At 44.3% G+C, this 17568-nt stretch overlaps 1 protein-coding gene across 3 annotated transcripts in view; it reads left to right on the forward strand.

Annotated features, from left to right (window-relative positions):
• bag6l (BCL2 associated athanogene 6, like) overlaps positions 1 to 17568 on the forward strand; it is a 33443-nt gene that overhangs the window by 5682 nt on the left and 10193 nt on the right. The window contains exons 8-16 of one of the 3 annotated variants that reach the window (XM_080788221.1): positions 60 to 192; positions 1235 to 1438; positions 4406 to 4607; positions 5943 to 6005; positions 8126 to 8442; positions 13032 to 13151; positions 14283 to 14361; positions 14839 to 15188; positions 16730 to 16967. In XM_080788221.1, coding sequence (XP_080644347.1) covers positions 60 to 192; positions 1235 to 1438; positions 4406 to 4607; positions 5943 to 6005; positions 8126 to 8442; positions 13032 to 13151; positions 14283 to 14361; positions 14839 to 15188; positions 16730 to 16967 — 1706 coding nt within the window. Of the gene's footprint in view, positions 1 to 59; positions 193 to 1234; positions 1439 to 4405; positions 4608 to 5942; positions 6006 to 8125; positions 8443 to 13007; positions 13152 to 14282; positions 14362 to 14838; positions 15189 to 16729; positions 16968 to 17568 lie in introns of all 3 variants that reach the window. The other 2 variants (XM_080788220.1, XM_080788222.1) reach the window with 2 other exon arrangements.

The following is a 17568-nucleotide window of genomic DNA, read 5'->3' on the forward strand; positions in this document are numbered from 1 at the left end:
GGTCCTTGTTTTTTAAAATGTTTTCTCTCGTTTTCTTTGTTTTTGCTTTTTTCTTTCAGTCATCATCCAAGCCCGGCAGAGTTTGTGGAGGTTCTGTCTGAAGTGAGGCGAGTGGAGGAGAAACTGCGTCCCTTCATCGAGAGAACACATTCAATCCTGGGCGCGGCCACGTCGGCAGACTACAACAACAATGTGAGGACATAAACATGTGTACAATTTATTAACACCCTGAGCGCACAGGAAGGAGTTATCAATTAGTAACGCCCAGCGCTCAAGACGGAGATTGATCAAAAGGACGGAGATTATTGATATCAAAACCGATCACATCGCTCCACAGGCTGTTCGAGATGGAAAATCTTAAAACGTTAACTCTTGATCTCAATCATTCCGTCAAATTCTAAGAAAAAATTATGTGTTAGACGGCCCACCGCGGTCCCGTTTCTAGTCGCGTTAGAATTATATATATCATACCTCCCGGCTCCCGTTGTTGTCGACCGCCTCAAGAGTGTTTTGGCTACATCTAGCTACTTCAGCCACATCCGGGATAACATCCGGTCCGTCGCTAAATGTGCTCCGCTGCTGTAAATCGCTGGGCGTTATGATTTAATGGATTAAATAACCCCAGGCGTTTGTGTTGTCAAATGAATGTACACATCTATAATGCACATTACATCTAGCACAAGTGACTGAGGAGCAGTGTTGTGTTTTTGGCAGCAAATTTCTATTTCAGTTTTAGTCATAGTCTCTCTTGAATAGTTTTAAGTCACATTTTAGTAACCTTGAATGCTTTAGTGTTTAGTCTAGTTTTAGTCGACTGAATATCATAAGATTTTAGTCGACTAAATCTACAGTTGATTTAGTCGACTAAAATGTATGTTTGCGGGCCTTGATGCTGTCGTAATGGCTGTTTTTACACTTGCTGAAAATAGCTCATCTACAAGCTCACAACAGTGCGACGCGTTGTGAGCTTGTAGCCAATTGTAAAATGGCTTATACTGGATCTCTTGTCCACTAGTCCCTTCCTAAAATTTGTTTTATTTGTTGACAAAATCGACAGTATATTTAGTCATAGTTTCAGTCAGCATGGCTTAGTTTTTACTTTTTATGTAGTTTTTGTCAGTGGAAAAAAGATAGTCGACGAACATTTTTCGTCGTAGCATTAGTCGACGAATACAACACTGTGCTGAGGAGGAGAGAATGTCTAATAATGTGTGTGTTTTGTTTCTATTTCCAGAACCAGGGCAGAGAAGAGGACCAGCGTGTTCTGAACATGGTGGGGGACGCCCTGCGTCTCCTGGGCAACACCTTGGTGGCCCTGGGAGACCTGCGCTGTAACCTGGCCGCTACTCCTCCACGACACCTCCATGTGGTGCGACCCATGTCCCACTACACCTCCCCTGTCCTGCTGCAGGCTGGACTGCCACACATGCCCATTCCAGTACGTTCACTTTGCCATGATACTTTGTCAAACTGTTATTTCTTTTTTTGAGTGGTGCAACCACTCCTATAGACAGCTATGTTTGTCCCTGGGTTTGTCCTTGGCTGGGTGGCTGGGTTTGTCCGAGCATGGAAATAGCGTTATAGTGTTTTGTTCACTACCAAGTGTCACTGTTGCACAGCCTAACACACACACACACACACACACACACACACACAAAGGCCATGCATGAGGGCTTGTACCGTACATACAGCACAAGTACAGTACAGCACCACTCACTTCAGAGTTCAGACGGGTCAGATTTCTTCCCGCTAGTATGAAATATTTTGACTTTTTTCCCCCCTTTAATCATAGGAAACAAACATGCTGGTCCCTGTAAAGCAGTGGCTTTTAAATCTGGCCACGTCAAAATCTCAAGGCACACCTACTGTACTGTGTTCATAGCAAAATAGCCCATCTACAAGCTCAGAATGCATACGCTTCTATATGCTGTTGTACAGTGGTGTCATGCTCATAGTCGTAGCACAGAGTACCATGGCGTGGTACAAACAAATGTTCAATATTTAATTAAATGGGTTGCATAAGGCTGTGCAGCAAACAATACACACCCTTTAAAGTCACTTGTAACACAATAAAACACCGTAGCTTGCAGTTAAGGTTGTATATATTTAAATGTTCAAAGCACATAGTTTCACGACAGTTCAGTTCAGTTCCCAATACAGTTCTAGATTATATCCAAGCCCTTGCACAAACACAAAGTTTCTTGTACCCTGCACGGTATCCGTTTGTAACCCAAAACCCCTCAGCTGTTCTGTTGTATCCACGTTAGTTACTCACTCACGGACGGAAAACTGTGTTGATTAAATCCCCGCTGCTCCAAGGCCGCAGTCACACCTTTCAGACAGCCGTCTTATCAATGTTTTATGGTTTAATCAGTCTTGTCGTTTGTCGCATCAATGTACCACAATGCTTTGCGTAATCTGGGCGGTGCGTGGGCGGTACGAGGACATGCGGAAACAGATCCACGTGTTCGTGTTGCCTGTTGTTGTCCTTACGCTGTTAGCTGCGGGACACAGTAGCTAGTAGCTTGTTGGTTGTGTCAACGTGTTTGTGGTGACAAAATGTTTTTTTGGAGGAGAAAGAGGGCTCTTGTCCTGGCGATGTTGGTGGCGAGGAGAAAGAGGGAAAGGGAGACGCGCCAGAGAGAGCTTAGCAACGACTCCATTATTTTTAATAAAGCGCATCCATTTTACCACAACACACGACTTTATTGCTACATTTCAGGCTGTTAGCCATGGGGCGCCTGGGCGCACGGCTCTCTCCTATCTGCAGTCAGACCGTTCAGCGTTACTTCAGGAGTGCTTTGGCATTGCCAGTGGACACTTCGATGTTAATGTTATTAAAAAAATCACACCTGTGTGAACCAAGTGGTGCAATTCCCCCCCCCCCCCCCCCCTCTCTCTCTCTCTCTCTCTCTCTCTCTCTCTCATTAGAGACACAGCACTACCCCTCTCTCTGTTTCTGGCGCCCCCTTCTGGTATAAATAAGTAACATACTCAGGCTCACGGACACAGGTGCACAGTACACACATGTAGGTACACGGACAAAGCTGGATGTAGAAGTGGTTGCACCACTTAATAAAAAAATGAGAGAGAAAAAAGGGGGGGAATCATAACATTTCATGCCCAAAATGATTGTTTGCGAGCAGTAGCATTTTCAGAAATATAAGTCATGGCTACGACTCTTTCATAATCTCCAGTCCAATGCGCACTGCCCATGCGAACTGAAAACATGTTCATTCATATTAACAGTTTTATTTTATTTTAACAACCAAATCATATGATTTTGAATCATATGAATCAAAATTTCTGCTGAGACAGTATTTTAATATAGTCGCGTAGTTTCAGCGATGAACGATGCACACCGAACGTTAAGCAGCTCAACCCTGAAACACAGCAGCAGCTCAATGACGAAGCTCCGTCTTTTTAAGCTCTTTTTAAGCCCTGTTTTTTAACCACTGCAGACAGCATATGGATTTTAAGGTTCGGATACACAGTTTTACTGATGTGCTTTTTAACTGGATTGCCGACATTCGGACTGTCAGCCCTGGCCTGTTGCTAGTTTGACAGCTGCAGCTGCTAGCTGTCACAGCCGTGGCACGTTAAACAAGCGACTTTTTCAGTTTATAAGTAGCTCCGGTCCATTCTGTCAATGCAGGGTGTGCGTGTGCGTGTGTACACGATAAATATCTAGTACATTTGTATATTCACGTACAGTCGTACAAGTAGGCTACACAGCATAGGCACTCAGATCATAACACAGGGCAGAATCATATAAAAGCATTAGGAGTGAAAATGCATGCACCTTGAATTATAACGTTTGTTTTAATTTTCTGTTCGGCCACGACGGGCAGGGATTATATTTTCCTGTTGAATTGCTTACTGGAACAGACCAAACTACTTTACTTAACAATAATACGAAAGTGCATAGGCTTTCCTCTTCCGTGTCTGCACTATGCAAAAAAAAAAAAACAGACTCAGAGTGTGAAAAGACCGCCCAGTGCAGCGTAACAAACGGACCTTCTCTCCTATTGGTTGGCGGGTAAACCCAACCCTTTTTGTCTTGTGTCTGGTGCCGCCTTGTTCTTCAGCTTGTGGACTACAGAATGTTTTGTGTCGTGTGTCTCGCCCCCCCCCCCCCATGAAACACGTTTGTCTGATGAGACCACGTGACTCCCATTAGAAATGCATTGGGAGCTGTCTTGTCTGATGCTTTTCATCAGACAACCATAAGACGGCTGTCTCAAAGGTGTGACTGCGGCCCAAGGGTGTCCTTAACGATCATAACGATCCACGGGGAGTCCTCTAAGCGTGATCCTCTCCACAGTGACCTGTCCTTGTCCTCCAAAATATAACGCTCTGTGTGAACAACAAATTACAAACTTAACCCATTAAGTTTTTCCCACAGATAAACCTAGGGACCACAGTCACCATGACGTCCAATGGGAGACAGGCGGCTGAAGGCCAAGCCCAACCCTCTGCAACTACTGGCCAAGCGGATGGCCAGCCTCCGCCCTCTCAGCCCAACGGGGCCAATCACCAGCCACGAGTCATCAGAATCACCCATCAAACCATGGAGCCTGTGGTTATGATGCAAATGAACATTGATGGTTGGTATCCTGACTTAAACCACTGGGTCTCAAACCTTTTCATGTTCAGGACACCCAGCCAAATGTCTTTGGCCACTGATCCTCATCTGAAAATATTTATTTTGCTGGGGACACCCATATAATATTTGTGTTGTTCAAAGCTTGATGAAATTTGGGAAATATTGCCTTATATTGGTTGTCTATGGTGTGGTATAAACTGGATAAACTACGAGCGCTGTCCATGGTGATCATCATCCATTCGAGGTTCAGATTTGTGATTTGTTTTTCATCGCATCACTCCCGACATTTCTGGAGAAAGATAAACATCGTGAGCTACTGCTAACACCAGCCGTTTCTTACAATGGAGGTCTGTGAGTGAGGAACATTTTGGCAAGTGGCTATGGCCGAATTTAGGCCAAGGAGTGTTTTTCATGTAAAACTAATGCTTGGAATGGATTCAGAATCATGAAAACCCTGTAGTTTGACACATCACATGCTACTTAAAGCATGATGAAATTTGGGAAATGTTGCCTTATATTGGTTGTCTCTATGGTGTGGTATACAAAAATGGCCATAACTTTTTTTCGTAATGTTTCCGGCAGAGCAGGCCTCTCATTCTGTGGACCTTAATGACCAAATTAATAGAAAAAACACAGGCCCTGTCCAATTTTGGGCCTGTGGCTCAAGGAGCGAATGAAGAGAAGCCAACCCATATCAAATTGTCTCTTTATTTTTACCTTATTCTTTCGAGGTGAAGTGTACTTCACCCAACCGTTGAGTCCCCAAATTATTTTTCCCATGCTAATGTAACTGCTGATGTAGTTAGTACTAGGTCGTTTTACATCTTGTAGTGCCACTTTTGGTGTTTTAAGCATATGTTATACGTTAGCTATTTATTTTTAATCGTGAAAATGTGGCTCAAATCTTCTTTCAGAGCGAACGTTTTTAACTCAAATCTTTGCTTCTGGGGGGTCCCTGGAACAACATATTTTCAGATGAAGGTAAGGCGGCCAAATACAGATAATTGTTACGGTCCTTGACATGATTTATAAGATATTTTGTAGAATCTGTTCTCGGGCCTAAATGGGTTAAAAACGTGACATTCCTGTCTGGACCTCTATTTTGGAGAATGAATGATTAACCTGATTCAGATGCTGACTCATAACCCCCCTAAATAACTTCACTTTGAGAACCATTGTCTGAACACATTAGCAGTCCCAGCTGAGAGTTAATCATTCTGGAGTCCGTTTTGTTATCCATCATGATCCAGATATCTTTCTGACCACCTGCTGATGTATCTTTCTGACCACCTGCTGATGTATCTTTCTGACCACCTGCTGATGTTGTGTTCTACAGGCGAGTCGGCCGGTGGGCCACAGATCCCAGGGCAGCCAAACGCTGGCAGTTCTGGGCCACCTGGTGAGTTCAACTCATAACTTTATTATAAGATCTCATTACCAGATCTCACTTTCAGCCGCGGTTTGTTCCTGCCAGTCCACACGTTTGAGATTTATTTTATTTTGTGATTTGAATCATTTATACTTTCATCGCATAAATGATATATTTTTGAGTCCTATAGGGGCTATGTGTGTCTGTGTCCGAAGTAGCATATTGTCGCCACCAAGTGTCACTGTTGTGCAGAGTGTCACTGTTGTGCAGGGGTGTCGAACTCATTTGGGGCGAGGGCCGCATTGGTCAAAAGGTCACTTGATGGGGGCCACAACCAGTTGCGGACGCACGCTCGATGTCTCGTTGGGCTAGGTGCGATAGGTTCATTGAAAATGATGGAGGCGGCTGTTTTGACGCGCGGCGTTCGCAGACGGTGTGGGAGGCCCTTCAGTCAGTCACTGCTATAATATCTATCTATCAATCTATCTATCTATGCTCAGACCCAGCCAGCCAGCCAGCAAGCCACACACATAGTGCTCAGACCCAGCCAGCCAGCAAGCCACACACATAGTGCTCAGACCCAGCCAGCCAGCAAGCCACACACATAGTGCTCAGAGCCAGCCAGCCACACACATAGTGCTCAGACCCAGCCAGCCAGCAAGCCACACACATAGTGCTCAGAGCCAGCCAGCCACACACATAGTGCTCAGACCCAGCCAGCCAGCAAGCCACATACATAGTGCTCAGACCCAGCCAGCCAGCCAGCCAGCCAGCCAGCCACACACAGTGCTCAGACCCAGCCAGCCAGCAAGCCACATACATAGTGCTCAGAGCCAGCCAGCCACACACATAGTGCTCAGACCCAGCCAGCCAGCAAGCCACACACATAGTGCTCAGACCCAGCCAGCCAGCAAGCCACACACATAGTGCTCAGACCCAGCCAGCCACACACAGCTCCGTAAGGGAGTGGTTGCACCACTCAAAAAATCTTCAAAAAACTGAAGAGGCTACTGGAGTTTGGAGAACCTGATTTGGACATGATCTGATGCAGGACAATGTCACTATGACAGAAAGAGAAGATGGGTCTTCACACATTCACACACACACACACACACACACACACACACACACACACACACACGACTTTGTCCCTATAATGTGCACGGCACCGTTCTACTTCATCATATCACGCAAGAGACGCCACACACCAGTATGGAAGAGAGATAGTCACTTACTCACTTGTTGTAACTTGCCACAAAGTGAACATCAGCCAAATTGAATAGTCGACAGCTCTGCCGATTAATAATCGATTAATTGAACCCACCCCCCATATTAATCAATATCAGATAAAACGTATAAGATTTTATATTATGCACATGCCATGGTCACATAACCATTATGTTGAGTGCATGCTTTGATGGTTACAGTTATATAATCAGTTTTGATGAGTAAACCTTTGTGGAGATCTTCTCAGTTCTCATTGTATGCTAGTTACTGCCATTCAGGATGGAAAATGAAATCCATTTGGATTTGGGGAGAAGTAGTTTCATAAGGGGCTGGTATGAAGTACTTGATATAAAGATAACATGTTCAGTTCACTAGTCTACACTCTACTCTACACCTGCCTTCATTTCATCTGATTGTCTGTCTGGCAGGCACTTAACAAGCAATCGTTAACTGTGTCTGTTAGAGAGAGGGGCAGAGAAGAGTGGCTTTGCTCAACTTGATTTATACTTATATTCTCCACTCTGATGAAGGTACATGTTCGATATATCATGCAGCCTTACTTATAAGCCTATATTTTGGCTATTTTTTTTTTTTTTGCTTGAGGCAGGCGGGCCACATTAAATGACATGGCGGGCCACATGTGGCCCGCGGGCCTTGAGTTTGACACCCGTGCTGTTGTGCAACCTAACACAGGCAGAGGCCAGGGAGGAGAGCTAGTACAGCACAGCACAGTACAGTACAGTACAGCGCCACTCACTTCAGACCGGTCTGATTCTTTATTAAGAAAAGTGTTAATAATAAATAAATCTAAATAAGCTGTGGAGCTTCACTTGAGTTGCAAGTACAGTACATTTGAAAATGTAATTTGTCAAGGGTATGAATGACAAGGGTGTATTACATTTAACGTGTCTTGTGTTTTCTAGGGGCCACGCCCATCCAGATCCCGGGACTCCCTCCAGAGTTCATGCAGGCCATCGTGCACCAGATCTCCCACCAGGCTGCCGCCATGGCGGCCGCGGCCGCCGTCGGGGGCCACCCGGGCCACATGCCACCCGGCGGCCCTGCCCACACCGCGGACGGCAGCGCTCCCTCGCACCCTCCTCACCCTCCCCAGGCCAGGGTGGTCATCACCAGGCCCTCCTTCTCCCCGCACATCAACCCGCCCGTCGGCACCAGAGGACCCACCATCAACATCAGGGCGGCGGTGCCTCCCACCGCCGGGCAGCAGCAGCCAGGACAGGTACAGCTGAAAGCATTGGTGCTTTTCTAATGCCATGCCTTTTTAACACTTAATACCGCCATTGGCCGTGATCTAGGTCAATTAAAGCTCATTATTTAATAAAACCCTCAACGCCATTGCCGTAGATTAATGGCAATTGCGCTTTTATAGCGCTTTTTATATGGCTTGATCAATCGATCAAGCCATAATGCTACTTACGTTAGCATCGGGTTGCTAGCTCTAGCTGTTGTTGTCGTAACACTGGGTCTTGTCTTAGATCGTCGTCGCCATCAGGGCTCCAGGCTAACCGGAACCGTCCCAAAATACTATTTGAACCGTCCCAAAGTGAATGTATACAGTCCCAGGAAAAAGACAAAAGGAAAAGGAAAGCACCACTGAGATTACAAAATGAATAACTGCATTTTTGAGGGGCCCTCCTATATTCAGCTGTAGTGTAGATTAAGATTAAATTCCTGTTGACAATGAATGGAGAATTGATCTCCTATGTGTGAGAAAATGATTGATGTACTATAAGAGCGCCACTCACTTCATTTATTTATTTTATATTAATGAATAATGAATTGCATTTTTATAGCGCTCAAAGCGCTTTACAACGGTTCATTCATTCATACATTGGGAGGTGAAGCGGCAAACAGTCGACACCAGCGTCCTCACTTCCCACATTCACACACCAATGGTGGCGAGCTCACACTGACCGACTCATTGGAGGCAATGTGTGGTTCAGTGTCTTTCCCAAGGACACTTCGACATGTAGACAGGAGGAGCCGGGATTCGAACCGCTGACCCACGGGTCATTGGACGACCTGCTCTACCTCCTGAGCCACAGCCGCCCCTACAAAGTATATTGTTTTTTTAAATAGGGTAAACCCGTTATACAATAAATGCAGTATAGTATTTGTTTGGCTTCATATTTCTTCTGTAGATTTAGTAAAAATGCTCCCAGATAAAAAGTTTTCATGATGTGTGAGATGACAGAATGTTTTGGTCATACTAGCCTATAATCATTAGCCTATACTCATTTAGCCTGCATGTTGGCTTCAACCAGTATGTGCTTAAAATACAGCTAGAAATAAGAGAAAATATCGCCATATGCGAATCATTTGAATACCATTTAAGAATGATTGCACTGTGTAGACAACCTTAGGCACCAGTGCCAACATTGTCACAAAGGAGGGTGATCACATTTGTGTGTAAATTACAGCCTGCATTCTAGATTCATTAAAACTGAACTCTGTTATTGCCCTGAGTTTAATGATCATTATAACGACATGAAAGGAAAAACTTTATATTTGTGGACAAGCAAAATATGTTGGAATCTTTCACGTGGTGTCATTACAATTAATGAATGTTGATATGTCACGCTGACGAGCTGGAAAATAAAAACATGGCACTTCATTTAAAAAAGGTAGCAGACCCCTGGTGTAGACTGTAGAAGTTGGAGGAGCAGACCGAGGATGTCCGCAACTTGTCGTCACGTCTTAAATTATCAGCGACTCGTCAAACATTGTACGTTTACATTTACTCAACTGACCTACGTAACTATTACATCCATTGTGATTTTAAAACTCGGCCGGGTTAAATCGTTTTGTTTGGCACATGCAATGCAAGCACTACACCAGGGGTCTGCGTGTTTTTATTTTCTAGATCGTCAGTGTGCCATATCAACATTAATTAATTTTAATGACGCCACGTGAAAAATTCCAACATGTTTTGATTGTCCACAAATATAAACTTTTTAAATATTGTCTTTCACGTTGTTATAATGATCATTAGACTCAGGGCAATAGTTCAGTTTTAATTAATGTAGAATGCAGGATGAAATTTACACAAAAATTTGAGGGACTTTCATTTTTTTAAATAGTTTTATTTAAAACCAAAAATACTCTCTCACACACTGGCCAGTGTGCCAGTGATCACCCGCCTTTCTGCCAATGTTGTCACTGGTGCCTAAGGTTGCCTACCCCTGCACTACAGTATCAAAAGTAGCAGATCCAAAAGCTCGATGCGAGGCGGTGACAGTCAGGCACACAGCCTGTACCGTCCAGGTGTGGGGTGTATGAGCATGAGATCAGTAACTTGCAGCGGGCTATATTAACAATACTCTGTCTTATTTTACTTTAATATCATTTGTGTGGGGATTTGAGGCAGATCGCTCCCGTGTCAGTCTGTGTCGCTTGCGTCTGTGTCTTATGCAGCGCTGCTAGACTCATGCTGTTCGTCGGTGCGCACGACATGCGCATTTTCAGTACAGAAACTCCTCTAGTCCCGAAACCGTCCTGAATGAGATATTTTATCGGCCGTTAATCTCGAGCCCTGGTCACCATAAACACCCATTCTATCTGTTTCTTTCAATCCCCTGTATCTCCTATTCCTTCTCCCAGATGGCATTTTTGGTCAAAACGAGGTTTATTTGAGGGCACAGAGCCGATGTTGTGGAGCCCTCCACTCCACGGGTTAGCTCCGTTTGGTAAACAAGTCCTAAACACGCATTGTCCACTTATGATCAGTTCCGGAAGTCTGGAAATGTGGCTTTTCAAAATAAGCACTCAACTGGGAAAAATGCTGGCATGAATAATATCATTTGTCAATAAATGTGTTAAGGGTAGTAAAATTCAGTCTCTGATGTCTTGGGTGCACTGAATCCCTTAGTGAGGAGTCTGAGGACTCTGTCACATAACATTTTCCCTTTCATATTCTACTTATTTATTTCACTTTTAGATTCTCATGTTTTATACAAGATTATTATATTGTAACCTGTTTTGAGTCACAAGTAGATCACCTTCATGATTCACACAAAGTTTCTTTTTTGGGGGGCAGGGGGATGGGGGGGTACTCAAATTGAGGGAGTGATCAGTGATGCATGCCTACTAGGGACGTCTACACGTGATTTGTTGAACAGTTAAACACGGTTAATAGCATGACATGTTCATGTTAAATTGCAGCTATTTTTTTGATATTTTTTGGCTTTTGCCTTTTTTTATTGATGGAGGGATACATGGAAGTAGGCTGACAGGAAATGGGGAGAGAGATGGGGGGAGGTGACACGCAGTAAAGGCCGTTGGGATCGGGAGTCGAACTCGCGGCACACTGCCAGACTGGATTAACAGCCAAGGTGCCCAGACAGCTACTCCAGCTGCCCGGGCATATTCTGCTAGCGCAGGGGTTTTTAACCAGTGGTCCTTGAGGGGGTTCCAGGTGGTCCCCAGCTGAATGGTACATTTATATAGCACCTTTATCCAAGTCGCTTTACATAGATTGTGCATTACATTCACACACACATTCTTACACCGATGGCGGCGGAAACCATGCAAGGCACCAACCTGTTTCAGATTTTCCACTCTCAAGAGTTAAATTATTTTTAAACATCTGAATTACTTAATTTCCAAGACGTCTACACAATTAGAGAATGTAGCAATTATGTTATTTTGATCGTTTGTCAACAACAGCATTGAATTGTGGACAAAATCTCATCCAAGGACAACAAAATATTTGAAGTTCTGGGTCTGAGAGGCTAAATGTCATCAAATGGTGGTCCGTGGCTCAAATGCGGATTAAATAATGGGCCTTGATGTGAAAAGGGTTGAACACCAATGTGCTAGCCCAACTGAACTGATGTAGGTGTGAATTAAGTCTCATTCCAGACAGACAAGACTAGGTTAATTCACACGATGCACGCCAAAACGTCTCGCAACCCGTCAGATGACGGGTTAAGATTTAACCCCGGAGGTCGCCAAACCCGTCGGATGGCGTGTCATAAGGGTTATATTAGTACCATGCAGCTGAAGCTCAACACTAACCTTCCGTGCTGCCCAGGCTGCTAGACAGCGCCTACGTTCTCCCCATGGTGAGGAACAATGCGCGCGCCTCCCATAAGGATCCACTCATTGTCGTTTCTTTGTTGCTTGTTTTCTCCGAAAAATACTCCAAAGTTGTTGTTTTAGTCAAAACCGTCCGGTGTTCAGATGTAAACGATGATTTCTGATTGCATCGCACCAGACATTTTACTGCTTGTGGTGAAACCTGAGACATGTCGGCTGGTGCTCGAAAAAGTTTACCCGTCCTCGAGTCCTCTCGTTGTATTGGGCTGTATTGACAGTATTAAATAGAATGGCGCCTATATAGGGGATATAGCTGGCTCCCCGCAGTCATTTCAAATGAACAGCAGGGGGCGCTGATAGTGTTAATAATAGCGTCTTTCTGGAAATGTTTTCGGCTGTGTTCAGCGGGTTCAGATCAAAACAAGTCATTGAGCTCACAGAACTCGCTACAGTGGCGTAATGAGCCAGCGCATGTCGGCGCGCATCGAAGCAGCGTCCCACATTAAAATGAACCGCATCTAGAACTATTTAATGTGTTAATTAATGGACACAAACAACTAGCGTATAACACTTCTAGAGTCCTGTATGAGTTGGTAATGGTATACAGTATTTTTAATAACGGGCATTCATGAGTTCATCATTAGTTTTTCCTTTTTGAACGGTTAACCGTTTTAAAGTCCCATCCCTAGTATTGCCTGCTCAAAGTGAAAGAGTGATGCAATGATGCATGCTCCCTCGCCCACCCAGCTCACCCTCCTCACCCTCCCCCAGGCCAGGGTTGTCATCACCAGACCTTCCTTCTCCCCACATATCCCCCCTGTTGGCATCAGAGGACCCACCATCCATCTCAGGGCAGCGGTACCCCCCACTGCCGGGCAGCAACCAGGACAGGTACGGCATGCAGGCCATGAGGGGGTCCAGTCGACCGGTCCTGAAAGAGTGGTGGTGTCGGTGGTTTTGTAATTCCATGGTGGCTTTTTTTTTGTTTTGTTAATGGTAAAATTCAGTCTCTGAGGTCTTTGGTGCACACTTTAGTGAGGAATCCATCACAAGACTTTCCCTTTCATGTTTCACTCATTTACTTGCCTTCTAAATTCGTATAATTTGTATAGGATTTGGGGTATGTCGTCTCGGAAGGCTGCTGGCTACACTGTCATTATAACATCACTGACTTTCTCCCTGTGGCTACTCAAAGCAAAAGAGTGATGTGTGTTTCTTTGGATGCATATAACTCGTCTGTCCATGTAAGCAAGTTCTATTAAGAATGAACAATTTCACCAATTCCTCCCTTTAAACGTTCATAGGATGAATATCCACAAGCTCACTATGTGACATTTTGAAATATCACAACGTGACAGTTGGCAGCCTTTTACCCAGATAGGACAGACCCCCCCCAGACCCCTCTAGTGGGTCTTTACCTTAGAGTTAGAGTATATATTAATAGAGACGGCACCCGGAGGAAACCTGAGGCGAAATGGACATAGTGGCCGAATTTGGTTTTGCAGCACTGGCCCAAACACATGACCATGCTGGTCCGTTGACTATCATTGCACACGTTCATGTATGAAACAGCGTTCACGTGTCATCATGAAGACAAGCGCCAAGTGCGTTCATGTGTTTGGGCCAATCAATCCCAGAATGCACTCTGTTCCTACCCAGAAGGAGTGAAATCGCCTCATGCGCTTTAGAGCAACTTAATGCAAGCTAATGGGAGGAGAAATCTGGTGCCATCTCTATTAATATATACTCTAAGGTCTGTACTAATATTCCTGGTTGTATCATTCTCACCCTTTTTCACCCCCTAACCAGTTTTGCATGCCTGCTTAAAATGCCGTAACCACTTCCAACCTGGCGTATTTATTTTGGGCCATTTTCCAAAATGTTTAAAAAAATATTGTGAGAATAGCACATCTACATGTTCATAACATGTCATGCAATTGGCTTGTATGTAGATTATAGGCTATTGGTTTATACAAGTAAAGCTATGACCTTCATGTAGTATTATTTCTGGTCTTTCTTCAGGGCACACCTCTGGCCCCCTCCCCTCTCACCCAGATGATCAGCGGTCTGGTCGGACAGCTCCTGATGCCCGGGCAGCCAGGTGACTCCTCTTTAAAATTGAACATAGATCAAGTGACACTTTTGTTTCAAGGACATGCAATTTATTGATGTGCATTTGGACCACAGACGATTTATCTATTCTTAAAGCTCCTGGACCCTGTCCTCCTCACGAATCGCAAATCTTTTTCCTGTTATACTCTCATTCAACACTGGGAACCCTAATGGTGGGGGGTCCCCTAACCCCACATTGAGAACCCTGATGGAAAACATGACTTCATCCCGTTTTGTCGTTTTTAACCCATTCTGTCTGGGCAGGAACCCCTTTTGGTGCTTTTAAGCATTTTGTTATACTTTAGCTATTGATTTCATAACATTTTATGGGGTCCTTGACATGAAATAGTTTGAGAACCACTGACATAGAAACATAGTTTTTTACAGGAAAAAAATGTCTTCTAAAACTGATTTAGAAGACATTTGTAGAATCGTCCTCAGGTCTAAATGGCTTAAACTTCTACAGGTGATCCAACATCCACTTCCACTCCAACCTCTGCATCCCATTCCCAATCCTTCTCCTTCTCTACGTCCTCTTCATCCGAGTCCACCTCCTCCTCCTCCTCCAACCCACCGCCAACCCCCGTCTCCTCGACAAACACCTCCGGACAGACCTCCACCCACACCACCAGCACCACCTCTGTGGGACAGCCAGCAGAGGGGGTCGCCGAAGGGAACTTGGCCCAGCTCCTGGGCTCCCTACTGGGGGGAGTGTCGGGGTCAGGGGTGGGTGGCAGCACTGGAGCGGCACCTTCCATCACCGTGACCGTGCCTGGGGTTCCTGGCTTCTTCCACAGCATGCACGACTTCATGCAGGTGAGCACTTAACTCATCCCGGGCGGGAACCCCTTTTTGGTGTTTTAAAGCATTATACGTTATATAGCGTTATACGTTTAGCAATCGAAAAATAGCAGATCTACAAGCTCATAGCGCGGCACCTAGTGCCGCCCTACGAGCTTGTAGGTTTGCTATTTTTGAAATATCGTGAAAATGGTGCCGCAAATCTTTGAATATATATTATTACAGAGTGATACATTTTAACTCAAATCTTTGCTTCTGGGGAGGTCCCTGGAACAACATATTTTCAGATGGGGTGGGCGGAGGCATATTACATATCATTTTTGGGGTCCTTGACATGAAGTATTGAGCACCACTGAAACAGAAACACAAGGTTTTTCAGAAAACGGTCAGGCTTTAGAAGACATTTTAAAAATTTCGACGTCAGGCCTAAATGGGTTGTCCACTGGCCTAAATTTGTGCAAATAATACACAGAATTCCTTCTAGAAATCTTTTTACAACGTCATGGAATTTCATGCAAACTTCCGTTTGTATGGCACATTTTATAGATGTATTGTGCATGACTGAATAAAAACAAAATCAATATGGAAACAAAATCAAGGTCAAAGTGCAAATTTTAGTAGTGTCACAGGACTCCTTTTGCCTCACACAAGGGGGTGTTCTTTATCATCATTATTGCACGCCTGCGATGCTGTTCCGAAACGCAGCGCAGAAGTGCATTAATGACGATAAAGAACACCCTCTAGTGTAATATTGCAATTATACAGTTACCTTTAAAACTAAGATAATCCCTTAAACATCGTAATTCTTTAGCGACAGATGTAGCCACTATTCTTTGTGACCACCGCGCTCTGACTCATGGTGCGTTACACACCAACAACTGCTTTAGTATTTTATTTTTGCATAGTAAATTAAAGACAAACGTTTCGGCTATCCAGCCTTGTCCTCTACTGTACACGTCCTAGCAACCTTTCGGTTGGATTAGTTATGACGTTCCCACACGTTGTACGGTCTAAATGGGTTAAAGATGTCATTCATTCTACCACAATTGTTCCTCCAGTAGTCTTTTTTTTTAAACAATATATTTATTTTATTGCATTTTTCTTTTTTTACAAACAGACAATACAACAGAACAATACATAATACATCAGACAATACAATTACTTAAAACACAACAAAACAACAAAAACATATAGTACATACATATATAAATACAATATAATAAAATAAGGGCACTTAGACTGGTAACAACAACAGAGTCCTGTTGTCTGTTGTTGTCTCAGTAAGACAGCTCTCCCCCTATCCACAAGGAGGAGCAGTGCACCAAATAATTATGGGAATTGTAGTCCAAGAAGGTAGTGAGACCAGTGTCCATGACATCAGAGACAACAGGCTCACTGCTACAATCTAAAATATCTAAAAACACATATTACACACATAAATACCCCCAGGAAAGTGATCTAAAGCTTCTAAACGTCATTAACATATATTTTTTTGCAAAAAGGGTGAAGTGTCCCTTTAAAATTTGTTTGATTATGTTTACGATGGTGATCAACAGCCCGCTGGCGCACAGAGCACTACTGGCCCCTCTCCTCCTGCCCCCCCCCAGGGCACCGCCGGGGGAGGGGGAGACACCCTGAGTCCAGAGCTGTTCACGGGCATCGTTCAGGGCGTGCTGTCCACCATGATGGGCTCCCTGGGGGCGACGCAGGGCAACAGCGAGAGCATCGCCCAGTTCATCCAGAGGCTGTCCCAGACCAGCAACCTGTTCACTCCAGGGTCTGGAGACGCTGTCGGTGAGCAAGTGTTGTTTTTGGCATTCAAATTTTGATTTTAGTTTTAGTCAAAAGACTAAAAATAAAAATAAAATAAAAAATCTGGTGACTAAAATGTGACCGAGACTGACTAATGACTCATTAGTCAGTCTCGGTCACATTTTAGTCAACCGGAATGTTTTAGTGTTAGTCTGGCTTTAGTCGACTAAATATCACAAGATTTTAGTCGACTAAATCTATGGTTGATTTAGTCGACTTGGTGGGCGTTGATGCCGTTGTAATGGCTGATTTTACACTTGCTGAAAATAGCCGATCTACAAGCTCACAACGCGTCGCAGCGTGGCGCGTTGTGAGCGTTCTACATAGCGACGAGCTATGAAAGAGAAAACGAGGAGAAAATGTGGTGCAAATCTTTGAATACATATTTTTTCCAGAGAGAACGTTTTTAACTCAAATCTTTGCTTCTGGGGAGGTCCCTGGTACAACAGATTTTCAGATGGGGGTCGGTGGCCAATTCCATAATATGTTTTTAAGTCCTTGACATGAAAATGTTTGAGAACGACTGACACAGAAACATGGGGTTTTTCAGAAAACTGAGAGGATTAGAAGTCATTTGTAGAAT

The sequence above is a fragment of the Protomyctophum bolini genome (assembly GCF_963924005.1).
Source record: "Protomyctophum bolini genome assembly, chromosome: 17".
Taxonomy (NCBI): domain Eukaryota; kingdom Metazoa; phylum Chordata; class Actinopteri; order Myctophiformes; family Myctophidae; genus Protomyctophum; species Protomyctophum bolini.